General features: G+C 41.6%; 1 protein-coding gene across 2 annotated transcripts in view; it reads left to right on the top strand.

The window, feature by feature from the left end:
* PRKCA (protein kinase C alpha) overlaps positions 1-27682 on the top strand; it is a 2412375-nt gene that overhangs the window by 1876271 nt on the left and 508422 nt on the right. For both annotated transcript variants that reach the window (XM_044085102.1, XM_044085103.1), the window contains 2 exons: positions 6870-7007; positions 18046-18219. In XM_044085102.1, the coding sequence (XP_043941037.1) occupies positions 6870-7007; positions 18046-18219 (312 nt within the window). The remainder of the gene's footprint in view (positions 1-6869; positions 7008-18045; positions 18220-27682) is intronic.

Below are 27682 nucleotides of genomic sequence, written 5' to 3'. Positions count from 1 at the left end.
CTGAGGATTATTCTTTTGGGGAAACACTGCATAGTATGAGGGAGCATTTCCACTGGGAGAGCCAAGAATATTCTGAATCTAAGAAAAGGCTCAGAGACTTTCTGCTTCTTCCTCAGCACAGACCCCTTGCTTTTCCACCTGTTCTAGACATTGTAGATGATGTATTTTCAGAGTCTGGTCTGCCCCCTGACTCTTTACCCCCTGCACCTGCTAAGCCAGACAGGTACTACAGGGTCCCGGATTCTTATAAATTCCTATATAAAAACCTCGCTGCTGACCCAGAAACTATATCTTAGGGTCCCAAGGGGGTTAAAGCTTCCACTGCAAAAAACCCTGTCCCCTCTGATAGGGATTCTAGGGCTCTAGACAGATGGGGGAAAAAAGTTTACACTTCTGCCACCCTGACTGTAAGGGCTTTAAATTGTCAGTTTCATATGCTTAAATATCAGCAATATTTAATGTCACTACTTAAGCAGAAAATGTTGACAAATACTGAATGTTCAGACAACAAGGAATTGCAAGATTTATTGCATGCAACTGAACAAGTGGGAAAGCATACTTTGCAATGTGGTTATGATTCACTGGAGGCCTCTTGCAGGGCCGCTGTTACAGGTTCTGTTATTAAAAGGCATGCTTGGTTAAAGGAACAGAATCTGCCTGATCATGTTAAAGCAAAATTATTAGATGCACCATTACAGCATGATACTTTGTTTGGTATTAAAGCAGAAGACGTGTTGAAAAAAATGGAGGATAAAGCAAAATCCATGCAGACAGTCAAGGATTTCTTACAGGTACAGCCTCCCAGGTTTAGCAGGAACTGGCCTTCTAAAAATTGGTCCTTTCCAGTTTCAGACAGACCACAAAGAGGCTGATACAGGCATCCCCAGAGGCAGATCTCAGCCCCAAGGCTCATACAGGCCTAAACAATGGGGTGCTCCTACCTCCAAAAGCGGAGAAGACAAATCACAACCTTACAGGAAACAGTCCCAATGACTTTCCTCTGCCAGTTCCAAGCAGTTTTCTTTTGACAGCCCCCTTAGGGGGAAAACTAGCACCTTTTTCATCAAATTGGCAAATGGTTACCCAAGACAAATGGGTCCTGAGCATAGTGTCCCAAGGCTACAGGTTCCATTTTCACACTCTACCAAGGACAAAGAGCATGCCAGACCTGCCACACAGTCAATGGGCAGAGGCACAAAAGCAAATTACAGCCCTCGTGGACATGAGGGCCATTCAGCAAGTACCACAACAACAGCAGGGACAAGGATTTTACTCCAGACTTTTCCTAGTACCCAGGAAGGACAAAACCTGGAGACCAATTCTGGACCTGTCTATATTAAATACGTTTCTGGAAGTTCCAAAATTCAAGATGTTGACTCTACAGCAGCTACTGCCCATGCTGGGCAAGAGGGCTTGGCTCGTAACTTTGGACCTAAAAGAGGCATACCTGCATGTCCCAGTCAGACAGTCTTGCAGAAGATACCTCAGATTCATAGCTGGCTCAATGCATTACCAATTCTCTGCACTGCTCTTTGGCTTATCTACTGCGCCCAGGGTCTTCACAAAATGCCTGGCACCATTATTGCGTTTTGCAGACAAAAAGGAATTCAAATATATCCCTACTTGGACGATTGCCTAATTCAAGCAGAGAACAAAGACACTCTTCTAAAGCATCTGGCATTTGTAAAAAGATTACTAATTGGCCTAGGGTACGCAGTAAACGAAAAGAAATCAAAACTACCGCCCTCTCAAGATCAAGATGATATTCCTGGGTGCAAGCTTAAATACAACTGCCCAGATGGCTTATCTAACGCCAGGCAAACAAAAACAACTGACTACTTACTTCAAGTAATTGGCAACAAAAAAACACTTATCTGCAAGGAAAATCCTGCAGGCCTTGGGTTTCATGGCATCCTGCATTCTACTAATTCCATATGCCAGACTACATATGAGGAAACTACAATGGTCTCCGAAAAGTGTTTGGACAGCTTGGAGACAGTAATTGCACTCATTCCCTGCCTACAACAAGAGTTTTGATGCTGGGCAGAAGCCTGTCACCACAACAAGGGTCTGCCATTCAGTTTACCCACAGTCAGGCAGACACTGACAACGGATGCATCAGATTATGCCTGGGGGGCCCATATAGCAGGAAAATGTATTCAGGGCACATGGCCTGCAAACCAGATGCATCTTCACATCAATCAAAAAGAGATGCTGGCTGTTCAAAATGCCCTGACAGCTTTCAAGGACCTGCTTCATCCAGGACAGTTACTGATAAAGACAGGCAACACTACGGTCATGTGGTACATAAACAAGCAGGGAGGTACACATTCCTACCCCCTCTGCAGACAAGCAATGACCTTATGGGACACAGCATTGGCTTTTCAAGTTCACCTGCAAGCACAATTCCTGCCAGGAAAAACAAATACTCTGGCAGACGAACTAAGCAAAAACCTCATGGGTCCCCACGAATGGAAACTGGATCCACAAGTCTTCAGCATGATAATAAGGACATGGGGATGCCCAGACATAGATCTATTTGCCTCCCCTCACAACTGTCAATTGCAGAGATTTTGCACAAGGATTTATCACAAGCAAGCATGGAAAGTGGACGCCCTATCATTCAGCTGGAAAAATCTAACAGTATATGCTTTTCCCCCACTGCCTCTCCTTCCCAGAGTACTCCTAAAGGTCAGACAAGAGAAGCCAAAAATGATACTGATTGCACCAGACTGGCCACGCCAGCACTGGTACCCAGTCCTAAAGAGCTTGTCCCAAGGTCCAGCATGGATATTGCCTCAAACATCTCACTTGCTGACCCAACAAAACAATCAGATCCTGCACAGCCAACTCAGGACCTTAAATCTGGCAGCATGGCAGATAATGTGGCCATTCAGAGCATTCCTCTTTCAAAAGCTGTTATGGATGTTATCTTGGAGGCCAGGAGGCCCAGTACCAGAAAATCTTATGCAGAAAAATGGAAGAGATTCTGCGCTTGGAACCAGGAAAAAGGCATTGACGCATCTGTACCAAATATTCCTCAGATTTTACAATACCTAACTGAGATGCTGAATAAAGGCCTTTATTTCTCATCAATTAAGATTCATGCCGTTGCCATTTCAGCACATTACAATATGGAACCACCTATCTTTTCTCATCCTTTAATAAGGCAGTACCTCAGAGGGGCCAAAAACATTAGGCCTCCAAGGAGAGCACCAATTCCGGCCTGGAACCTCAGTTATATTTTGGAAAAACTCACACTGCCTCCTTTCGAGCCAGCATCAACAGCAGATATAAAATTCTTATCCTGGAAAACAGCTCTGCTCCTAGCAGTAACCTCTGCAAGGCAAGTCTCGGAGTTAAAAGCACTCATGGCTGTGGAACCTTTCATCATTTTTCATCCAGACAGGGTTTCTCTGAGGACAAACCCTACATTTATGCCTAAGGTGGTGTCCAGTGTGGCCCTCAACCAAACCATTCACTTGCCTACCTTTTACCCAAATCCACAGAACAAGGGTGAGAAAATTCTGCATTCTTTGGACATACACAGGCAGTTGCGCTTCTACTTGGACAGAACTAAAGCTTTCAGAAAGACTGAGCAACTTTTAGTGTCATATGCTGCAGGATCACAAGGAAAGGCTATCTTAAAACAGACTATTTCTAAATGGATAGGCCATTGCATCCGTTTCTGCTATTTTCAACATGGCAAATCAGTGCCTAAGGGCATTAGGCCTCATTCCACCGGAGCAGCAGCCACTTCAGCAGCCTTCCTCAGAGGAGTACCAACCAAAGATATGTTAGAGGCTGCAACTTGGGAGTTCAGTGCACACCTTTACAAAGTACTACCACTTGCCTCTCTACTCTAAATCTAGAGCAGGCTTCGCCACTGCAGTTCTGCAGGGCCTCATAGCCTCTCCTAATCCTATTTAGCTCCAGCCACCCATCCTCAGCTTTGGAATTCTACCCAAGAGTAATGACTGCAACAGTGAAACACGATGAACATAGTACAGTTGTGTACCTACCATAAATGTAGACATTCGAGTGTATTCACTGTTGCAGTCCAGGTTACCCACCCACCATCACCCTTCTCTGTGCTGGGACTTATCTGCACTTCTCTATCCTATACAGCCTTTTTGGTGTATTTGCTTGTAGATGAAGGAAATGTTATTTTTGTGCATGCATTTCTTATTGGTATATTGGGGCAAGAAAAACTGAAGAAAATGACGTTGGCTGCATCTTTTATACCCCTGGTGCACTGACGTCAGGGAAGAGACGACGGCAACCGACGCCGGACCTAGACTTTGGAATTCTGGCTGACTGAGGGTAGCCTGCCAGCAGGATAACCCAAGAGTAATGACTGCAACAGCGAATACACTCGAACATCTACATTTATGGTAGGTACACAACTGTACTTTACTTATCTACCCAGCCTTGTAGAATATCTAGCTAGTTGTTTGTCACTCAAAGCCTGCAGGTGAGCGTACACTTAAGTAACACGAAGGTTCTTAAGTTTGGCCTTCTAACATCTTTGTTTTATCTTGCTTTCTTTCAGCTGTGCAATGGGGGGTGTGCAAAGGGTGCCATAAGGATTTGTAATCTATAGGTTTCTGGTACAATACTTGACAGGGTGCCCCACATAGCTCAGGCTACTGCAACAGTGATCTAACGATGAATATCTAATCACCTCAGGAGATTGTTGTACTCCAAAATATCTCAATGATTTCATCCATTGCTACAAAATGCAGCACTGTATTCAACATTCAGACAATTCATTTGAAAGAACTGATATGTAAGGCAGTGCCTGATCAGTTCTTTGTGGGAATCTTTCTAGAGAACACTCTGTTGAGGAGGCACCAGACTGAGAAACTTGCACAAAAATGAAATATTGGTAACAGAAAAAACATGACAGATATATTATCTAGTGTCTTCCAAGATTATGGAATAAGCTTCTCTTTACAGGCAGAATAAATCATGAAATTTCTGTCTTATACAAATTATATATATGGAGAGAGAGAGAGTATACACACACAAAACTAAGCCTGTACATTGTCATTTGTTAACTGTGTAAATGGGTTCTTCCAAGAACCCTTTATGGTCATCACCTGGATCCCCAAATGGGAAACAGTAAATACAGGAACACAGTACCTATATGTATCTTTCTCTTTATTTGTATATATGTATATCTACACACACACACACACACACATATATATATATATATATATATATATATATATATATATATATATATATTGTATATATATATATATATATATATATATATATATATATATATATCATGTGTGTGTGTGTGTGTTTGTGTGTATATAGAGTGCGTGTCTGTTTGTATCATGTACATGTATTCATATATAGACAGTTTGGTGTAACCATTCAGTCAGCATTCTTGTGGGAAGTATGGGAAGTGGGATGAAACTGGAATACCTGGAGAAAACCTATGCATAGCTGGGGAGGTCATACAGCTCCATGCAGACAGTGATTCCAAGTGAGGATAGAATCACAAAACCTGAAGGTGTGAGACAGAGATGCTATCACTAAGATGGGTGCCTGTTTGAGGTCTATGGACCACAACTGCCTTGAAACAGAGAGAGTTTAAGTACAAATAAAGAAGTGCAGAAATTCAACGATCACAGTATCACATGAGAAGTGTCCGTTCTCCAAATTACTGAGATCTTGGGGTTGTATACTACAGTGTTGGGAGAATTCCCATCTTGACAGGGATGCGGGGGTGATGCCATCTTGTAACATTGTTGTAAAGGAGTAATAGAGAGTTTAAGAATTTTGTTTTTTTTATGAATTGCATTTTAATTTTTGAAGTGTCAAAGCTTGCAGTAGTGGGGGAGGTCTCATTTCTGACAGGCTGTCTACTGAGTCTCTGTGCTAACCTTTTACACACATACACACACAATTTTATATCGATGTCTCTATCTGCCTATATCTCAAAGTAGAAAATCCAACATGAGCTCCATAAGTGAAGCCTCTTGAATGCTAGTAGGTCATAAATTGACCTTTAAACCTATGACTGCGTACTTGAGACAACTAAATTATGATTCATTTTAGCTGTTGCCAGTATCAGACATTTTCCTTAAAGTGTTAGTTTGTGGTAAATGTTACAAATTATGGAAAGTTTTTAACGAGTGTGGAGAAAGATAATCTCCTCAGAATCCTTTTACCAATGTTGTAATTGACACATAGATTGTCTTGTTTGTACAGTTGACAGAATATTTCTGTTTTTCTGTGTCTCCTGGTAAATTCCATGTCTCTCGTCAGGTTTTTGTGGATTTTACATGAGAAACGATTATAAAGAAGATTAAACCCTTCCATTTTCTTGTTATTTGTGTCTGGTTTATGATTTGCTATGCTTCCTTTCTTACCATTGTCATAATTTAATATATATTGTATGACAAGAAAAACATCTGTGCACCCATAGAAAAGGATTTAATCCATTTTTTACAGAGGAAGCAGGCGTCATGTATAAAATAGCATACATGTTCATGCTTGTACACTAATCGTTAAAGTGGTTTCAAGTAAAGTGTTAATTTTGTTAAAAAAGATGGTGTTCACTTTTATTAGCAGTATAATTTGAACTTGTATGTACCTAATAAGGTTGATTAAATAAGGACATCGTTGCAAAAAAGGATATAGTTGCAGGAAGTCTTTAACAGTAAAAGTAAAGTAAGGCTTCCAGGTAAGTAACACTGGGATGTTGTATCTAATGGTAACCAGTTAACAGAGTAATGCACTTTTTAAATGTGTCCAGCTTTGCAAGTTACAGAAGTGACTATCACTTCATCAGTATTATGACTTGAGTGTTTGTGAACTTGTTAAACTTTGTTACTCTGTCTTTGTAGAAAGCTCGCCTTGGTCCTGCTGGTAAAAAGGTGATCAGTCCAGAAAGGAAGTCCAGTTTACCTCTCAACAACCTTGCTAGGTTCAAATTAGAAGACTTTAATTTCGTGATGGTGCTGGGCAAAGGGAGCTTTGGAAAGGTAAGGGTCAGGTATATACTGTCTATTCTTAAGAACAATAGTTATGAAAAATGATGAAACATTAATTTATACCAGACAAGCTTGCTAAGGTTAAGCAAATCATATATTGTCTGGATTGATCCATGAAAGATTACATTATTTTTTTGCTAAAAAACATGTAATCAGCTGGAAGGAACCATTGCCCATCCTAAGAGCTGCTGTGTGTTATATTCACTGTTTTGTGATCTCTCACTGGAAATATATGTGCATTTATTGCAAGAAGACCAAGACTTGGATTCGTTTCCCTTTCCTATTGTTAATTCTACCTCATTGTCTAAACACTTATTAATTTTTGTATAAAAATATTTTCTAAATTGGTTGTAGAAAATTACAGTTGATCATGTGATGGGACATTTAATGAAATGGTTGATAAGACCATATCTAATTCGTACAGTACGTCCTCAGATATTATTTTTGGATCCTAGTTGCATTTTCGGCCATCTGTTCATTTAAACAGCTTCAGACCTTGAGCATCATGCCGTGTATAGTGGAATGAGGTTAGTTCTCACACTGTAATGGTATACATTCTACAGCCCCCCACACACACACACACACACACACACACCAGAAAGCATGTAACTATTGCAAGCAGAAACTGGCAATAGGAAAACAAATCTTGTTAGCTCTGTGACATATAAGACTACAGTCTGAATTAAGACTCAAGGCAACAGTGGATCAGATAGCAGTCCCGGTGCTGGAAGGGGTCATTCTGGGACCAAGGGAAGACTGAGGGCTGATCCCACTCTCACTTTCCAGAGGCTTGGGAGAAGGGATACATGACCAGGAATGTTTATTCCATTGAAGTCCACAGTGGAGACTGGAGAGTCAGCATAGGCTTTTGGCTCAAGGATGTGAGAGGATGTCAGGCCTGCACAATGCTTACTGCATAACCCACCTCATAGGTGTCATTGGTTGGTATGTATAAGTTTGGGTGTGGGGGCTGTTCTCCTGGTTTTTCAGTCTTTTTTTTTTCTCTTTTCAATATTTCAGGACTTGCTGTTGCAAGGCTCTGCATTTCAGTAGGGGGCTAGGAGTTTCATTTTTGCAGAGTACAAGAGCTAACTTACCAAAATAGTCATACAGATACCAATAGGAATGGAAATATTGTAGCCATCTATTAGGTGAAACTTTAATTCACAATATGCCTGCAAAGTAAACAGCAAAGCATTGTTGACAGAAACTTAAATATTAAGCAGGAATGAGGACTTTTAATGTGGTTTAAAAATATTTACTACACCTAAGACTGAATTTAATTATAAAAACAGACTTTCAGCATGCTTCTTCTTAGACGGCCCTGGTTGAAGTTCACATGTGACTGCAGACAGCTAGGGTTACAGCTAAGGTAGCACCTGTGGCTTATGAAAAATCTCCGTTTACTGGTTTTCTTAGGATCATAGGATCATATGAAGTTACTCGGCTATTGGCCCTGAGGACCCTACAAGCTTAGCCAAGAATTTAGCCAATGTTCTGACAAGTCAGCACATGATGCCCCTGTCCAGCAGGGATACAGGTGGAATCCCAGGGGTGTATTTTCTGTTCCCCATCCAGTTATCTAGGTTGTGCTTAAAAATGGTTAATGAGGTACTCTGCTTGACGTGGAGAGGGAGTCTTTTCCACAGAAGGGGGAGTCTCTGGGACACAGATTTGTCCCACCAAAAAGTCCTATTAATGTCACAGACCAGGTTGACGTCACACGTGCAGGTTACTTGACTGCAGCTTGACTTGCGGAAGTGCAGCAGTCCCATCAGGGCGGGGTCTGAGATTGCTTTGTATGCCAGACAGAGGTCACCTCTGAGGAGTCTGTGTGAGATTGAGTAGAGGGACGAGGCATTTAGCCTATCTGTGTTGTTCATAGGTTCATAGGTAGGTACTAGGCTATTGGCCCTAAGACCTATACAAGCCTAGCCAAAAAGATACCCTGGCTTTCGCCACCCAAGAAAATTATTTTCCTGTGCCCCTGTCAAGCAGAACCACAGAAGTGATCCCCGGGGTGAATTTCCTATTACCCATCCAATCATCAAGATTTTTCGTGAAGAGTGCTAATGAGGAGCTCTGTTTGACATAGATAGGTAGTCTGTTCCAGAGTATGGGAAGTCTCTGGGACAGGAATGTATCCTTCCAGCATGTTCTGTTTATTGTGGTGACAAGGTTTGGGTCCCTAAAACATGTAGCTTGGAGGGATTGGGATTTCTTTAAGTGGAGCATGTCCAACAGCTCTGGGTTTGACATAGCTTTGTATGTTAGGCAGAGATCGCCTCTGAGTAGGCAATATGTGACAGAGTAAAGTTGAAGTTTTTTGAGTCGGTCTGCATAAGGCATCTGTTTGAGGCCAGTAATCCTCTTTGTGAGGTATTTTTGCAGCCTTTCTAGTTGTTGTAGATGTCTTGTGAGGTACATATCAAAAGGGGCATTGTACTCTATAATGGGTCTAATGAGTGATGAGTAGAGGGGAACAATGACCTGTTTTTTTCTGGATGAGAAACCTTTTGTGATGAGGTGTTCCACATAGAAAGATATCCTGACCACTCTGGCGATGTGATTATCAAAGGAGAGACTACTGTCCACCTGTGTCCCAAGGTCTCTTATCACACTTTCGGTGTTAAGTAGACTACCGCCTATGTGGTAGTTCATGGGTACAGAGTTTTTACCAAAGGGGATGACAATACACTTTTTGACATTGAGCTTGAGATCATGACTTTGACACCAGGCATCTGTCTCAGTGATGCCCTTTGTAGGATGTCCACATAGTTAGGAGTTTCGATTGTGGCTCCTAGTTTGCAGTCATCTGCAAATTTAGTTAGCCAAAGATCTTCTGTGTTAGCCTGTACTTCAGAGAAGTAGATACCAAACAGGAGGGGACCCAGGACTGAACTCTGTGGTACTGTACTTGTCACTGGTCTGAATTCTGAGTTGGAGTCTGCTATTTTCACATTGTGGGTTCTGTCAGTAAGCTAGTACCCATCTTGTGACATAGGGATTTATACCTAGTTTAGTGAGTTTATCTATAATTCCAGTGTGGGGGATGATGTTGAACACCTTGGCGAGATCTAGATAGGCTGCGTGAACCACCTTTCTCTCATCTATGGCTTCGGTGACTGCTTCAAAGAAGTCTGTCAGGTTTAGGAGACATGATCTGCCTTTTACAAACCCGAACTGTGTGGGGTCCAGAGTTTGGAGATCTCCAATATCTTTGTTTGAGTTCCATGATGATACGTTCCATGGCCTTGCAGACCAGGCTCTTCAGGCTAATGGGGTGGTAGTTCCCAGGGTCTGTTATGGCCCCCCCTTTGTGGAGTGGGATAACCATCGCGGTGCACCATTCAATGGGCACAAAGCCTGAGGTGAGGCTATGATTGAACATGGTACTTACGTGGGGTGCCAGTTCATTCTGTAGTTCGTGTAGAAGTCAGCTTGGGATGTTGTTAGGTCCCATGGATGCTGTGTTCTTGGCTTTGGAGACTGAAGTTTTTACCTGTGCAGCTGTGATTACAGGATCTTTGCATTCTTCCGGTATAAAGATGGGCCCTTTAGGGGGTGAGAGAATGGTAAAGTTAGCATTGAACCTATCTGCCAGGATGTTGGCAATATCAGTTGGTTCTGTATATTTAGTGTCATTGTGCTGTAACTCAGCGCAGATCTGAGTGTTGCCATTGAGATTGTTGACATAGCTATAGAATGCTTTGTGGTTGTCTTTAAAATCAGTGGCGATTTTGTTTTCATAACTAGCTTTGGAGACTTTTTTGAGGGATCTCAGCTTCTTACTGAGGCTGACCGGGAAGTTCTTCCAATCATGGGATTTTACTCTTTTTTGCAACAGTTTCTTTCTTCTGTTGTAGAGTTTGTTTATGGCAGAAGATCACCAGATCGGCTTCCTTTTTTTTGCAGAATAGCATCTTGGTTCTGTTAGGGATAGCATGATCCATGCACTCATGTAAGTGCTTATAAAGTGCATTTGTGTAGGCTTCAGCAGTCATACCTCTATTGTCCATCTGCATGGGTGTCGTGAAGTTTGCCACTTCCGTCTTAAGAAGCGTGAAATTGGCTTTGGAGAAATTTTTTACGGTTGTTTTCCTAATGGGGGGTGGGAGCAGGATATGGATGTCTAGGGTGATTAGCTGGTCTTTGGATCTGACCATTGAGGAGCTGACCTCTGGTGTGGAACACCGGTCACCCATGTTGGTGATGACCAGGTCTAGGATATTGCTGCCCCTGGTGGGGGTGTGGATAAGTTGATCCAAGGCGTTGGAATTGATGATTTCCAGAAAACGTTGAGCAAAAGAGTTGGTACACGAGTAGTTTTCACAGTTAATGGTGGGGTAGTTGAAATCACCCATTATTAGGTTGTTAGGTTGTACCTTAATATTTTCCAGTGTATCAAGAAAAGAGGAGTGGGAATCCTGGGGCATGGTGGGGGGTCTGTAGCAAGCTACAATCTGGATAGCGGTTTTGCCCAGAGTTAGTTGAACTTGGATAATCTTAGATGCATTATGCTGAGCAACTAGCTTGGAGGTGTGGATATCCTTAATGAATATGGACACGCCTCCACCTTTAGTGTTTCGGTCCGGGTTTGGTAGCCGAAAGGTGTGGTATGAATTATAGCCTGGCAATGCAGGGGTGCTCTCTGGAGCTTTGAACCAGGTCTCCATCACTGCACAGATGTTGATGTTCTCCATTTTAAGGAGTGCCTTGAGTGAGTGCATTTTGAGGTTTAGGCTTCTAGCATTGAGTAGCATTACCCTCAGATTTTGCTTGCTTGTACCTGTTACGGTGGTGAATTTGTCATTTGAACCTTGCCTAAAAAAGGCACTATAGGGGTGGCAAGAGCCTTTGCCAGTATTCGGAATCCCAAGGGCGACAGGTGCAGGCCATCTCTGGCAAAGCAGCATGGTCTGTCGATCATGTCATCTCAGACAGACAGATACTGGATTCCCTTAGAATGACACCAGAAGCTTAGCCAATTGTTAAAGTCAATCATTTTATCCTTGTACTGTGGTATCATTCTGGGTGATGGCAGGATGCTACTAAGGGCTAGAGTCATGCTGGCCTGGGTTACAAGATTGGAGAGCTCCTCCATGTCTCTTTTCATGCAGTCTAGGGAGGTACATCGCAGGTCATTCACACCAACATGGACAATGACAGAGCCATATTTGTACTTGTTGTGGAGTGACCTGAGTGTGTGTATTATGTGGTGGATCCTGGCACACGACAGGCAACTGACAGTAAGTTTCTCCTTGTTTAGCCTGGTGAGTGGAACATCAGTGTGCCTGGCTATAGAGTCACCTATGACTAGAGTGTTGGGTACATTATGCTTTATGGGCTTTAGTTGAGTGGCACACTGAGTATGTGGGCTATGTGTCATTTGGGTTGTGTTGGGGGGGGGGGGGTTGCTTGCATTTCTGCTTTGTAGGTGTCGGTTGTTTGGGCAGATTTTTACTGAGAGCCTCCACGAATGTAGGTGTGTGTTTTGTACTTCCGTGTGTGTGTTTTAGTGGTGTAGGTTTTGAGGGACTATGTGATGAGTGTGGTGCAGTGCAAGTGTTTACCTTCTCCTCTTGTCTGTCTAGTCCAGTCTTTGGTGAAGAGAGCTTTGCTTCCAGTTTGGCTATATAAGTGCATTTGTCACAGTTCATAGTGTTGGGTGGTAGGAGGAGAGGGTTATCTGTGTACATGAGGCGATTGCTGCATTGTCCCAAGATGCCCAGATTCATCAGGTATACAGGAGAAAACACCAGAAGCTGACCTTTAGACATGCTTGGATAGGTGCTTTTTTTATTAAGTACTAAAAACTGTTTTCCTTTAGACAATTGAGGAAAGTTGAGTGCTGTAGTAATTTGTAGCTTATTTAGTGCTTACAAGTTCTGAACAAGTGCTGAGCTCAACTAAACAGATTTGAGTGCTAAAACTAAAAAGCTGGCTAGCTGCAAAGGAAAATTTGAAGGGCAGACTTTATGGTGCCAGGAATAGTTTAACCCTAGTTAAGTGGGGGATGGGGCTCAGGATCTCACAAACAGTCCTGGACACAACAAATCTGTATCTGGACAAGACCTGCCACAGGAAAGGGGGGAAGGAAGCTTAGAATGTTTTTTTTCACTACATGTTTTTTTTCAGTAAAGTGGAAGTGGAGAAAGCTGGAAAAGAAGTTAATTCAATGTTAAGAATCTGAGTGGGTTGGCCATCACAGATGTTCATTATTAGATTGAATGCACTAATGACACTAGACTGGGAGGAGTGTCGCAGATCAAATATACAGTATGGGTGGGCAACTGCAAAGCCACCGAGTATAAGAACACCACAACACTAGGTAAGGTGGGTGGGAAAAATTACAGTTCCTAGCTGTAGCCATTAAATGAAATTTTAAACAGATCAAAGAGCAAGCAGACTCTAGAGAATGCTTTTAACTGTAAACAGACAATTATAGTAATGCACACTATTACAGTTCCTAGCTGTAGAACACAGAAACCTTAAAAAATCAAAAATGCACAGAAAAGCTTGGATAGAGTACTCACAAACAGAAGATACAACTCTCAGTATGAAAAAGCAGTTTACAGTTAAGTAGTTCGGTAAACATGCAATTAGAGTAATGAAACCGTATCTAGCAATGAAAAATACAGTTAAAACAGTATAAAACAGTACATAAATGCAGTGAAACAATAAAAAAAGCTTTATAACAGTGCAAAATGTAGTAGATCAACTGTATAGCACAATTATAAGTGTTTCAGAAGTGCAGTTCAGTGAAATAAGTGTAAGAAATAACTTATCCTGCTCTTGGAATCTTAAGGAATTTCCGCTTTGTTTCAGTAATGAAATACGATCCACAGCCTGATAAATAGAAGCACAGCCTTTTCAAGACACAGGGTTTATATACCAGTTAAGGATGGAATAGTTAGAAGATCAAATTACTACTAAGCCCCTGCTATTACCCCAATCACTCATAGTACAGAAGGTCAGGAGGCCTTGTTACTCTCAATAATAATGAAGACAGACTATCAGTAGAAAATGGCTGCCAGAAACACAGGAAACTCCAACAAAACTACCAGGCGTAGACAACAGGCCTCTATCAAGATTATGTCACCTGAGCAGAACACAGAAACCTCACTTTAAAAGCATAGAAAGAACACTCACAAAGAAAAGATACAAGTCTCAGTATGAAAAAGCAGTTTACAATTTAGTAATTAAATAAAAATGCAATTATAGTAATGCACACTATTACAGTAGATGATTGAGGTCCTGGATTCTCCTGGTGAGGAACCTCTGTGGTGTCTCCAGCTGCTGCATGTGCTTTGTGTGAGTTACATGTCCAAAGGAACATTGTACTCAATAATGGGTCTTATAAGGGAAGAATACAGGAATGTTATGACCTGCTTGTCCCTGGATGAGATAGCCTTGCTAATGCGGTGGGCCATGTAGAAAGCTTTCCATACAATGGAGGCAATATAATGGTCAAAAGTCAGTTTGCTATCAACCTGGGTGCCCAAGTCCCTCACGACTGATTGTGTGGTTAGGATGTTATTAATGTGATAATTTGTGAGGACGATGATGCATTTTTTGGCATATTTCTGGCACTAGTCATTTGTTTGGGTGAGACCCTCTTGGAGGATGTCCACATCACTTGGGGAAGTAATGACAGCACCCAGCTTGCAGTCATGTGCAAACTTGGTCAGCCATAGCCTGCTGGTTTTTGCTTGCACCTCAGAAAAGTATATCCCAATCAACAGAGGCCCCAAGACTGATCCCTGGGGTACACCGCTCGTTATGGGTCTACTGCTTGAGGTGGCTTCCCCTATTTTGACAAGGTGGGTTCTATCAGTCAGCCAGTTTTCTACCCATGTGGTAACATACAGATTGATGCCTAGTTGAGAAAGTTTATCTATTGTACCAGAGTGGGGAATAGTATCGAAGGCTATGGCCAGGTCTTGGTAGGCAGTGCACGCCGTCTTCCCCTCATCCATGACTTTAGTGACTGTCTCAAAGATGTCAACCAAATTTAACAGGCATGACCCCCCCCCCCTTTATGAAACTAAACTGTGTGGGATTGAGTGTTTGGAGGTTGCCAATGTCATTGTTAATGAGGTCCATGATAATCCGTTCCATGGCCTTGCAGATCAGTCTAGTTAGGCTGATGAGTCTCCAATTACCTGGATCAATGGACACACCACCTCTGTGCACAGGGATGACCGTGACTTTCCTCCACTCAGCTGGGATGAAGCCGGTACTCAGGCTTTGGTTGAATAGGGTGCCTAAGCTCCTGCTTGTTCATATAGGATGTAGCCTAGGATGTTATCGGGTCCCATGGAAGCTGTATTTTTTGCCTTTGAGAGGGCAGGGTGACTTGCTCCTTAGAGATAAGGGGAGGGGGCAGGAGCTGGGGATGTCCTGATTTACTGATGGGGGACAGAGGGGTGAAGTTTTCACTGAATAGGTCTACCAGCAGGTTCGCTATATCAATGGCATTTGTGTGTATATGGTGTCCTTGACCATCAGTTCTGAGCAGATCTGACTCTTTTCTTTGAGACTGCAGACTTATGTGAAGAAGGCCTTATTATTGTCTTTAGTAGATGTAGTCAGTTTGGACTCTGTTTGCTTTGGATAATTTCACTAGTGCTCTTATTAGCTTGTTCAGGCTAAGGAGAGATTGCTTCCAATTTGGCACTTGCTCCTGGACAACAACTTTTTCCTTTTATTATAGAGTTTATTTATTGCAGATGTCCACCTGACAAGTTTACTCTTCTTTGAGGAGGACGATTTTGTCCTATTAGGTATTCTTTATTCCATGCAGCTATATAAATGCTCGTATAGTACTTTGTTGTAGGTTTGGACATATGAGCCAGTTCCTCTGAAGGGGGAGGGGGCTGTAAAACTATTTATACCTTCCCTCAGGAGGTTGTAATCAGCTTTGGAGAAGTTTTTTTTTTTGTTTGTTTGACCCTAGTTAGGGAGGCTCGGGAGATAGTGACTTTGAAATTGACCACTTTGTGGTCGGATCTTACCAGGGAGGATTACACTATAGGAATGCTGCAGTGCTTACTCATGTCAGTTAATACCAAGTCCAAGATATTATCACCTCTTGAGGGGTGTCCACCAGCTGGTCAAAGGCATTTGCATTGATGAAATCAAAGAATCTCTGAGCATCTGCATTTTGGCATGAATATTTCTTCCAATCTATGGTTGGATAGTTAAAGTCACCCAGGATCAGGGTAAAGGGTTGAATCTTGATAGATTCGAAGAGGTCCAGATAGGTGAAGTGGGCATCTTGGATCAAAGTTGGGAGCCTGCAGCTAGCTATAATTTGAATAGGGGTCTTGTCAATGTTTAACTGGACCTGGAGTGTCTCCTGTGGGTCATACTGTTTGACCAGCCTGAAGGTGTGTATGTCTTTAATATATATTGCAGCTCCACCTCCTTTTGCATTGCTGCCCACAGTTTGGGGTCTGAATATATGATAGGATGAGTAACTTGTTATGGCTGTGGTGCTCTCTGCAGCTTTCAACCAGGTTTTTGTGATTGCACAAATGTCAGTATTTTCCAGGGTTAAGAATGCTTGCAATGAGTGCCGTTTCATGTTTAGACGCCTAACATTTAGCAGCATGACCTTTAATTTGTGTTTTGATGAAATTTTCATGTTGGTAGTTTTGACCTCATGGCATTGCCTAAAAGAGGTACTATGGGGGAGGCAAGAGCCTTTGCCAGAAGCCTGAAGCCCAAGAGAGATAGATGCAGGAAATCTCTGGAAAAGCGTCATGGTCTGTCAATCATGTGTTCCCAGGCCATCAGGTACTGGATCCTCTTCGAGTGACACCAGAAGCTAAGCCAGTTGTTAAAGTCAGTCATTTTCTGTTTGTACTGAGGCATCATTCTGGGTGACTGTAGAATGCTGCTTAAGGCTAGGAACATACCTGCCTAGGACACACATTCAGTGGGCTCGATCATGTCTCTTTCCATATAGTCCAGGGAGGTACGAAAAATTTATAGCTGGAATACCTCACAGTGAGTTAAAAACAGTGCATCTGCAGTTTATGTTTTGATTCACTGAATTGTAAATAGAACTCTTAGGTACTGGCAGATGTTTTTCTTTCTTTCTTTCTTTGTACTTTAACTTCCCTGAACACTCCCTTGTTTGACCTCTTCATCCTTACCTTCAGCCCTTGCAATGTCTGCTAACTGCAGTTCACTGTGCTGGGAAAAGTTATTTTTGTTTATATATGGTTGGGAGGGTGGCCTAATGGTTAAGGTGTTTGCCTTGCAAGCACAAAGTGCAGGGTTTGAGTCTCACAAGGGATAATTGGCTAGGCTTAAAAATGGCTCGCAAGGGCAGTTAGCTTAGTACTAATCTATGAATCTATCTATGAACCTATATATATATATATATATATATATATATATATATATATATATATGAAATGACATAGCTTCTGTTTTGTTTTTTTAGTTTCAGGGCTTGCAGCAGTCATTTAAAAACGAAAGATACATTAATTGCTGATAATTTTGCAACTTTTTTATCATTTAGTTGTTAACTGGGATAACAGTCTGATCCCTAAGAATCTTTTTAGCAGTGACCCAGATGCCCTGAAAGAGGGTGTTTCTGATCGCTGTATATTTACATGCATAAAAAGGAACATGCAAACATTATTTGTGATTCCCAGGCCTATTATACTGTAACAGAAAATATCTTGGAGATGAAATTCCCAAAATGTTGAACAACATTGTGAGTATATAACAACTGAAAAACATTTTTTTTTCATTTTGTAGTTTATTTTTAACTATTTTAATTCAACTGTTTTAGTCTTTAAGTTTCTTTTAATGTACTTTCTAAGTCTTTTAGTTCAACTTTTGGGATGTAGAATAAGCCATTGTCTTCTTACAGCTACGTACACAGCTTTTTTGTTAATGTAAATTTTGCCTGTCTGTAGATTAAGCTTTTGTAATCAGTGAAATGACTGAAGGTCGCACATTCAAGATGTCTGCCATGAAGAAATAAAGTATTTCACTATTTTGTATGCAGGTTATGTTGGCTGAAAGGAAAGGTGCAGATGAACTGTATGCTATCAAGATTTTGAAAAAAGATGTCGTCATTCAGGATGATGATGTTGAATGTACAATGGTAGAAAAGAGAGTTCTGGCTTTGCAAGATAAACCACCATTCCTAACACAGCTACATTCATGCTTTCAGACTGAAGTAAGTATGGCTTATGTGATTAGAATAAGATGTGCTGCTTCATTTACAGAGTAGTGCGTCTGGCTTGTGTTGTACGAGGGAAATATGCTGCTTCATTTTATTCATCAGACACACTACTGAACACATTTAAGTCATTATGTTAAGTATGTTGTTGGAAAAAGTGGGAGAAAACATCCCGATGAGCAAATTAGCAGAAAAAAATGCAGTTGCATCACACAAGGTAAGAATGAAGCTGTTGAACTTACTAAATGTATTGCATGGCTTTGCACAGGATAACACAAACAGTGAAGTGACTGTTTGCCATTATGTAGAAAAGAAGACAGATGTAAGAGCTATTGGTTACTGCACACAGTAGAAATTTCCAGAAGGGATGATTCTGGCCCCTATAATCTGTAGTGATAGTTAAGCCATTTCATATTAGTAGCCCAATTTCCAGATAGCTTCAGTGCTGCCAGTGGGATAAAGTACTCATGCTGTTTAAGAAGGTTCTTGTCAAGGTTTGGTCTGCAGGGCAGGATATGTACACTATGATAACAATCCCTTGCCTGCCAGATATACTTGTAATCATTGGGTCAAAATGTTAATTATTTTGCTGATAAAGCATTTCCTAAAATCAAAACTGGGTTGACAGACTCACATTTTTTTTTCACTTTTGTTAGCATTCCTAGAAGGCATAATAATATATTGTAAGATGTAGGTTTTGTCTGGTCTGTTAAGAATAATTGCATCTTTTTTAGTTAAGACACAATTATTCAACCAAAAGGATCTAAAACCTTGGGAGATCAGTACTCAAAACGGAACACTCCCAAAGTCACAAAACACACAAAAAACATTTTTGTATTGGAGGAGGCAACTTTGCCACCCTGTTCCACTGTTTTGGAGGCAAGCCTACACAACTACTCCATTATCACACAAATTCAGACAACATGGAGAAAGTAAAGAAAATGCAACCGTCAGTGTTTCATTCGCCAGGTCTGGCAACTGTTAATGAACTCTGGCTGTCTTTTAGATTCGCTGCTCTGAGCACTGACCACCTATCCAGTTATAAACAATTGGGCAACCCCCTTGTGTTCACTTTAGCTGAGCACTGATCACCTATCCAGTGATAAACAGTACAACAACCCCCTTGTGTTCACATTAACTGAGCACTGATCACCTATCCAGTGATAAACAGTACAACAACCCCCTTGTGTTCACTTTAGCTGAGCACTGATCACCTATCCAGTGATAAACAGTACAACAACCCCCTGGTGTTCACTTTAGCTGAGCACTGATCACCTATCCAGTGATAAACAGTACAGCAACCCCCTTGTGTTCACTATAGCTGAGCACTGATCACCTATCCAGTGATAAATAGTACAACAACCCACTTGTGTTCACTTTGTTTGGAGAGAGCCTGATCTTCTCACCAACAAGATAACTCAAGTGCTATAATGATTGCAGTTGGACAAAACACAGACTCCTCAAACAGGTTACTGCATATGCAGTTTACCCTTGCTCTAACATGTGACAGCCTCTGTTAAGCTTGGGATATGAATCACCCCAGGCACAGAGGCTCTGGAAAGCTCGCGACGTAGGGAAAAAGGATATTATTAAAAAGTGGTGTTCACATTTCTTTTCTTTTTCTCTAAGCAAATTGGTTTTTGGAATAAAGCTTTTTCTTAACTGACGTGGCTCAAATGAAACGATCTGAAGTATAGTCATAAGTACCTTGCATTAATTTAGGTTCTGCTTCAGTAAACTCCCTATTTATCCATTTTTTAGATGTACTTCTTCCTTTACTTGTTTTAGTTGACAAAAATTCACCTCGAGTGCCCTTTATTACCCAGATTCTGTCTGCTATCACCTTTGTATGAAGTAAGCATAGATCTTTCTTCAGGAAATTCCTTTAAGTGTTAGTACAATCCTTATTATTTTTCTACTTTTTTTGCTCGGCTGCTTGCTGATGATCAAGCCCCCACCACGTTCAGAATCTAGCCTATTTATTACCTAGTGATGGGGATCATCTCTATCCACTAGGGTGAAAGTCATCTGGGGAGGATATCATTCAGGTATCCAAGAGGGTTCCTTGTGCTCTTGCTGGCATCCTGGCTATGAGGTCATTCTTCCTAGCCTAACCCCCCCCACCTGTTTAGAGGGTGCATGGCCCACTTTGCCTCTGTGGTCATTGTGTCCTTCCCTTCCACAAGTGCACACTGTTAGTACTCAATGAAGTCTACCACCATTCAGCAGGTTCGTAAGTGCAAATCAACCCCCCAGCTCACTTGTCCTACCCCTTCCTGTGATAGATTGCTACAGGACACTTCCTGTCCCCAGGATAAGCATGTTCATTATCTCTACCAGCTCCATGTAGCATCTGGGGCCTAATCAAAGTTGGGTTACTTTATCCATAGTCATGACTTTATCCTCTTTATGCCACCAGGGTTGCCTTCAGTAAACTCCTTAATAATTCTCTTTCCATTTGATGTGCCTAAATGTTTTGGCTTCTTTTTATTTATTTATTTTATTTTATTTAAGTTTGATGACCGGGGAAGTCCACTAGGCCAAGAAGAGCCCATTTTCAGTGGTGGCCCAAAGCGAAAAGCTTGACAATAATTTCAAGTTACATTTCATATGTTATAAAAGGGCATAGTTCATACAGCTAATTAAACATTTACAGATAAGCTCCATGATATTTGCAATTGGCTTGTCACAGTGTTACAGAAATGAAAAGACATAATTCAATACAGAAATTTCAGCATTTACATAAAGTGAATATTTTTTTTATAAACTCAATTGTAGATTTAACATTTCAAAATATATAACTACTAGCCATTAGTAGGCTAGGAAAATATGCACGGAGAGGGTAATAGTATATTTGAGATTGCAGAGTATAGTACAATAGATAGAGAGAAAATTAGTTTTTGGTAGGGGAGGGATTGTTTTGGGTGGGATGAAGTAATAGTAGAGGTAGTTGGATGAGTCAGTGCAAGGTGGAATGAGGGAGGAGGAGGGGTTGAAGTTGGAGTGTGGCAAGGGCATTTCCATTTGGAAGAAAGATGAGATAGTAGCTGAGATTTGAAATTTGTATGGTTAGGTAGGTTGTGTAGGTGTGTGGGGAGAGAGTTCCACTGTTTAGCTAAGGAGTGGGACAGCAGTAGATGGCCAGGAGGTCGTGCAGGTTTGTGGACCTGAAGGCGATTTTGGTTTTTGGATCTGAGTGAGCGGTTGGGAATTTAAGGTTTTAAGGAAGTAGCGAGAGCTGGGCAGTTGGCAGGTTTAAAGATTGTGGGCAGTGGTGAGTTGTAGGTAACTGAGGTAGTTGAGTAGTTCAAGCCAGTTGAGGGTGAGGAGGGAGTGGCAGTGGTGGGATGAGTTTTTTAAATTGGTTGCAAATTTGGAGATCTTGTGGTAGCAGGATTCAAGTTTGGAATGAAGGCCAAGATGGAGATTGGTGAAAAGAGGGGCACCATACATAAGGGAGGGGAGTAGGAAGGTGGATGCAAGAGTTTGACGGGTAGAGGGGCTTAGGAAGCAGTTGTGCCTGTAGAGGAGACCTAACTTTTGGTGGGTTTTCTTGATTGCAGAGCAGATGTGGGTGTCAAATTTTAGTTCTTTATCAATAGTGATGCCAAGAAGCTTGGTGTTGGGAACGATTTCAAGGAGGGTGTTATTTTGGCTCTGTATGGTAAATGTGGATTTGTCAATGGAGTTTTTGGTAGGGGACACAAACATTAGTTTGGTTTTATTTGCATTTAGTGCTAGATGGTTAAACTGCTTCCAGGTTTCTGTTTTGGAGTAGGCTAGTTGGGTTTTTACTAGGAGCTCAGAGGGGGGAAAGGCTGAGCAGATGATTGAGTTATCTGCATATATTGGATGATAAATGAGTCTGGAATGGATTGGTGAAAGTTGTTAATGAATAGGTTGAAGAGAAGAGGGCCAAGAGCAAAACAGCTTGTTGGCAGTTGGACAAGTAGCTGGAAAACCAGGCGATAATGGTGGGAGAGAGGTGTAGGCTGGAGAGTTGGGATATAAGTAGGGTGTGTGAGATGGTGTCAAAGGCCTTTGACAGATCTAGGAATTGTGTGTCTACAAACTTGCCTGAGTCGCATTCAAGGTTTATGGTTTCATGAAAGGAAAGAAGGGCAGCCGTGGTGCTGTGGCCAGGGCAGAAACCGTTTTGGGTAGGGGAGAGGAGATTGTTTAGTGTTAGGTGTGCCATCAGTTGTGCTTGTATTGTTTTCTCTAGTATTTTAGAAAGAGGGGAAAGGCTGGCAGTAGGCCTGAAGTTGGTGGTATCAGTATTTTTGCCACCTTTGTGAAGGGGATAATGTAAGCATGGCGCCAGATAGAAGGGACGTATGATTCTTGTATGGATCTGTCTATAAGAATAGAGATGCGATAGGCAATGGTGTCTGCAGATTGTTTGAGGAAGGTGGGCGGAAGGTTGTCTTTTGCATTGCAACAGGGTTTGAGTTTGAGAAGTCTTTTTATAGTGCTTGTGGGGATGGGCTTGAGGCAGAAGGATGTGGAGGAAGGTTGACGATTGGGGTGGTGGTTGGGGTAGGAGGGGAGGTGGGAAGGAGGCTAATATTTAGCTATACAGTCTATGAAGAATGAGTTGAACTGGCTGGCTATTTCAAGGTTGGAGAGGTTGGGGTCTGGGCAGGGGTTTTCTTTGTTGTCAGGATGCAGCATGGATGAGATGAAGTCCCAGAATTTGTTTGGATTTGTTGAGTGCAAGAACTGGAGTTTGGAGTAGTGGGCTTTGCAGTCTTTATTATTTTTTTTGCAGAGTTTCATAGTTGCTTATACTCTATGAGGGTGTTAGGGTTTTTATGTTTTTTATATCGTTTCCATTTTTTGTCCCTTTGGTGCAAGGCTAGTTTAGTATCTTTTAATAACCATGGGCAGGGATTGGTTTTGATGTATTTGGTTCGGGGGGGGGGGGGCTTGCTGATTGAGAAGGGTTAGGAATGAGTGGTTAAAGTAGGAAACGGCATCATCTAGAGGAAGGGTTTTTAGAGGGGGACCAGTCAGTATGCTTTAAGCATTCGGAGAAAGTTAATGGGTTGAAAGAGGAGAGCTTGCGTGTTTGGATGTAGTGGTGGTGTTTATGCAGTGGAGATGGGAGATAGTCGACGAAGGCTGGTAGGTGATCACTGAGAGGATCAGGTAATGTTCTGGCTTTGATGATCAGGTTTGGGTGAGTTGTTAGGATCCAGTCAATGATGGTACCAGTGGTACCATCTTTATTTGGTCTGGTTGGAGATTGTATTAGTTGGGAGAAGTTATGCAGGTTAATTGTGTGGGATGGGTCTTTAGAGTTAATAATATTCCAGTTGATGTTGGTATCACCAAGTATATATTTTTTGTTTTTTATATTGGAGGAGAACCAGGACAGGATGCTTTCAAGAGTTTTGATATTATCACCAGGGGGAATATAAAGGGCAGGAATACATATAGACTTATGGTTGTTTATTTTTAGTAAACCTATTATAATTTCAGCATTGGCAAAGGTTGGTATTTTATTGGAGCAGGGAGTTATGGTATGGGAGGTGGGGTAGATTATTGCTACTCCACCTCCTTTTTTGTGGGCTGTTCATTGGGAATGATTTGGAAACCTGGTGGTAGGATTTTGCTATCTTTTATACAGGTTTTCAGACAGGTTTCAGAAACGGAGGTAATGTCGGGGAGGTTATGGCAGAGCCAGGCATGAAGGTTAGGGAGATTGTTTTTTAGGCTTTGTGCATTAAGTGTTGTAAGGCGAATAGACTCTGAGTTTGTGGGTTGAGTAGAGGGGTTTGGTGAGATTGATGTTAGGGATGGGTCTGGGGTTGGGGTGGATGTCGCCGGCTAGTGAGAGAAAGAGAGATATGGTAGAGTAGACGAGTGAGGCAGTGTGTTGGGCAAGGGTAGCTTGGGTTGAGTGAGAGTAGTGATTTTCTGGTACCGCATTTAAGAGGGGAGTACAGGGAAGGTTGGGTTGGGAGCAGTTTTGGTTTGAAAAAATAGATTGGGTTAGAGGTAAAGAGTTCATGTGAGATGGATGAGTAGGATGGGAAATGAGGTAGATGGTAAGATGTAGTGGACTGTGTGAGAGTTATGACAAGGGTTGGGAAAAAGTGTGAGATAGGTAAGAGACGAGAGAGAGATTAGTAGGGCAAATGGGGTTATAGGGAGAGATGTTATTTAGAGCATCGTAGGAGGGGTGGATGTTTGGGGTGATATAGATCTACAGTTGGGTGGGGTTTGGCTTAGGTGTATTGTGATTGGAGAGGTGTTGGGTGGGGAGGAGTCAGGGGATGTATAAAGGTACAGTTAGTGGGGGCGAGAGGAATTTGGGGGCAGGGTAGGGGAGCGGAGGAAGCCCAAAGGGCGAACGGAGCGGGTTACACCTTCTCGGAGGAGCAGCAGTCGCCAAACAGAAAACAATCAGTAAGAAGGTTAGCAACTACAGAAATAGGGCAGCCTATTGAATGTTACCTTTCTGTTTGTTTTTATTATTTATGCACCAATGGGGAGCTGCAGTTCACTGAGAAGTAGGAAAATAATGTAGTTATGCCATGGGGTTTTAGAAAGGGACATGCAGTAAATTATGACTCAGTAGAGTACTAATTAAAAAAAGAATGGAATATGGTATAAGCAAGTACACTGCTGGGGATTCCTATGAAGCAAGGGCAGAAAAGCGAAGTCAAAAGATGGTGCCTTTCTACATCAGGTTTTTTGATTCAGTATGTAAGTACAATCTTAAGTACAAATGGTACTTACAGTTGTGCACACTACTGAGGGATGGCAGTGGGACAGACAGAAACAGAGTGTAGTCAGGCAGAGATTTTTAGCGTTTAAAGATGGTGCCGCAGCTCAGGGGAGGAATAAGTAAACTCTCAAGAGGAAAAGGGAGGGAATAGACAGGATTGACAGGGCTGGGAAGGTTGCAATAAGATTATGTTAGGAGACCGAGAGAAGGGGGGGGGGGGGGGCTAAGAGCCAGGGCTTGGGGAAAGCTGTAAGAAAACAGGTTTGACAGGGCTAGGAAATTTACATTAGAATTATGTTAGGAGAACAAGAAAAGGGGGAGGCTATGGATCAGGACTTGAAGAAAGCTGTGAGAAGAGAAAAACAATCAACCAGCTAGCCCAGGTCAGCACCTAAAGGTGTCTGTTTAGCTTTGTGAATTCAAAAGCAGATTTAGTAGAGCATCAGGGAAGTAGAATATAAAATAAATGTAAAGCTTTGGGAAACTGTATAAATTTGTTACAATAAATAGGAGAATAAAATATAAGAATATAAAAGAAATGTGATATACAAGATAAATAAAATATAACAATTTAAAATAAATGCAAAACTTTGGAAAAATGTATATATTTTCCTGCTTACATTTTTGTATATTTGGGATTTCTTTAGCTGATTTTTTACAGTTTCTGCTTTGACATGTTTTGTATCTTATGTTTATTTTCAGCTGTATATTCATTAAAGAAGTTAGTTATGTTTTTCCCTTTCTCTCAATTTACAAGAAAAGATTATTGGCCACTACATTTAGCTAACTGAAATTTTAGTAAGGCTCTGTAGGAAAACTGATGAGCAGAGACACATTCCTAAGTGTGTCACTTTCTACTTTCCCAAAACAGCAGTTTGTGGTTAATTCATATTGGTCCATCCAAAATAAAATAGTGACTGCAAAAGTCAGACAGCTGGCTATGAGCACAAACTAGACACAGTGACAAACCAAAGAAACTGAATAACTCGGGCACCTTTGTTCCACAGTATAGCCTCATAGTAGGTGCTTTTGTCATATGGCAGTCAATCACATGGTAAAAGCAGTTACTAAGCCAATTGGCATACAGTTTCCAGCTTGGTCATCCTACTTGTAGTTTAACAGTGGCGAGACCAGTCCAGTCAAAACGACCGGAGAGGTGACTTGAAGAGGTGCCTCTCACAGTGCAAAATTCCAGTGCAGACCTTTTTAGAATCGATTCTTCTCTTCCTAAACTTTGCTGCATTGCCCCAAGATGCCCAGATTCATCAGGTAGACAGGAGAAAACACTGGGAGCCGGATATGTGCTTATTTGTTAAGTACTAGAAACTGTTTTCCTCTAGACAAGTGAGGAAAGTTGAGTGCTGTAGTAATTTGCAGCTTATTTAGTGCTTACAACGAGTTATGAACAAGTGCTGAGCTCAAAGAAACAGACTTGAATGCTGAAACTAAAAAACTGGCTCATTCTAAGAAACAAAATTAAGCTAGAAGGCTTCCCTCCAACACAGAAAGGCTTGTGGGCTCAGAAGCCCACAGACGGTCTTGGACACAGCAAATCTGTATCCAGACTAGACTACCCACAGGAAAGGCAGGAAACAAGCTTAGAATTTTATTTTATTTTATTTTTTAAGTGGAATGGGAGAAAGGAGGAGCAGAAACTAACCGGGTTGGCCTTCTCAAATGTTCTCCCTGTATTGAGTAGAATGATATAATAACACTAGACTGGGAGGAGTGTCCCAGATCAAATTTACAGTAAGGGTGGGCAACTACAAAGCCACCAGTTATTGCAGAAATGTTTCTCACAGCAGAAAGGTAGCAGTGAGCCTTTAAATGAAAGTTTTAAACAGATAAAGGAACCTCTAGAGAAAGCTTTTAACTGCAAACAAGTTATCAGAATCAAACAACCCAAACAGATGCTTAATAAAAGTGGACAATTTCCAGTTAATGCCTCACACACAGCGAAACTAGCTAGAAAAGTATGCAGCAGACAAAGTGCTATAAATAACTCGAAAAAATAAGCAAAAAAGCAGGATCTTAATGTTATATATTATAGATCTGAGTTTGCTCAGTATCCTTCCTTCGATTAGCTCAGTGTGAAATGGCAGAAACACTCACAAACTTAACTTCTTAGGTAACAGAAAGTTGAAACCTGAGACAACTTTAAAAAAAGCTCGAAAGAACCAGTGAGGTGCTTACTCTGAGCTGTAGTCCAGGTGACCCAGTCAGCCAATGACCTTAAACAATCCTCTCTCACTGAAATGCCTAATGGCTTTGGCTAAACCAAGATGTCCTTGAACATGTGCTCAGACACACAGCCTCCACAAACACTAGGCCCAAACACAAGCCTAGTTGATCCTGGTATGTTCATCAGTTAGTAACTTACAAAGATTGTTACCTATTATACACAGTTGTGTGCATTAGTGAAGACTAATTGAACTGAGTCTTTGGCTTCTCTTGGTAAAATTTCATATTATTAAGACATAATCCCAGTCCTGGCTCTCAGAAACATGTATGTGTTTGCTACCATCACCTGAGCAATGAAACATTTAAAAAACAAACAAGTGCAAAAGTGTACATCACACTGTAACTGGCAGAAGTCTAGCACTCAATGACACAGTCTCAAAGAATAATTTAGCACTACACTATAAAGAAGTAAATAAAAGATCACTGTATATGTCATATGTGGCAGATCAACATGGCCATGTATACTGTAGTATGCCTGTGTTT

The sequence above is a fragment of the Protopterus annectens genome, chromosome 10.part0, assembly GCF_019279795.1.
Source record: "Protopterus annectens isolate FY-2018-M chromosome 10.part0, PAN1.0, whole genome shotgun sequence".
NCBI classification, from domain to species: domain Eukaryota; kingdom Metazoa; phylum Chordata; order Ceratodontiformes; family Protopteridae; genus Protopterus; species Protopterus annectens.
Note: the sequence above shows the minus strand (reverse complement) of the source record. Positions and strands in the feature narration are given on the sequence as shown.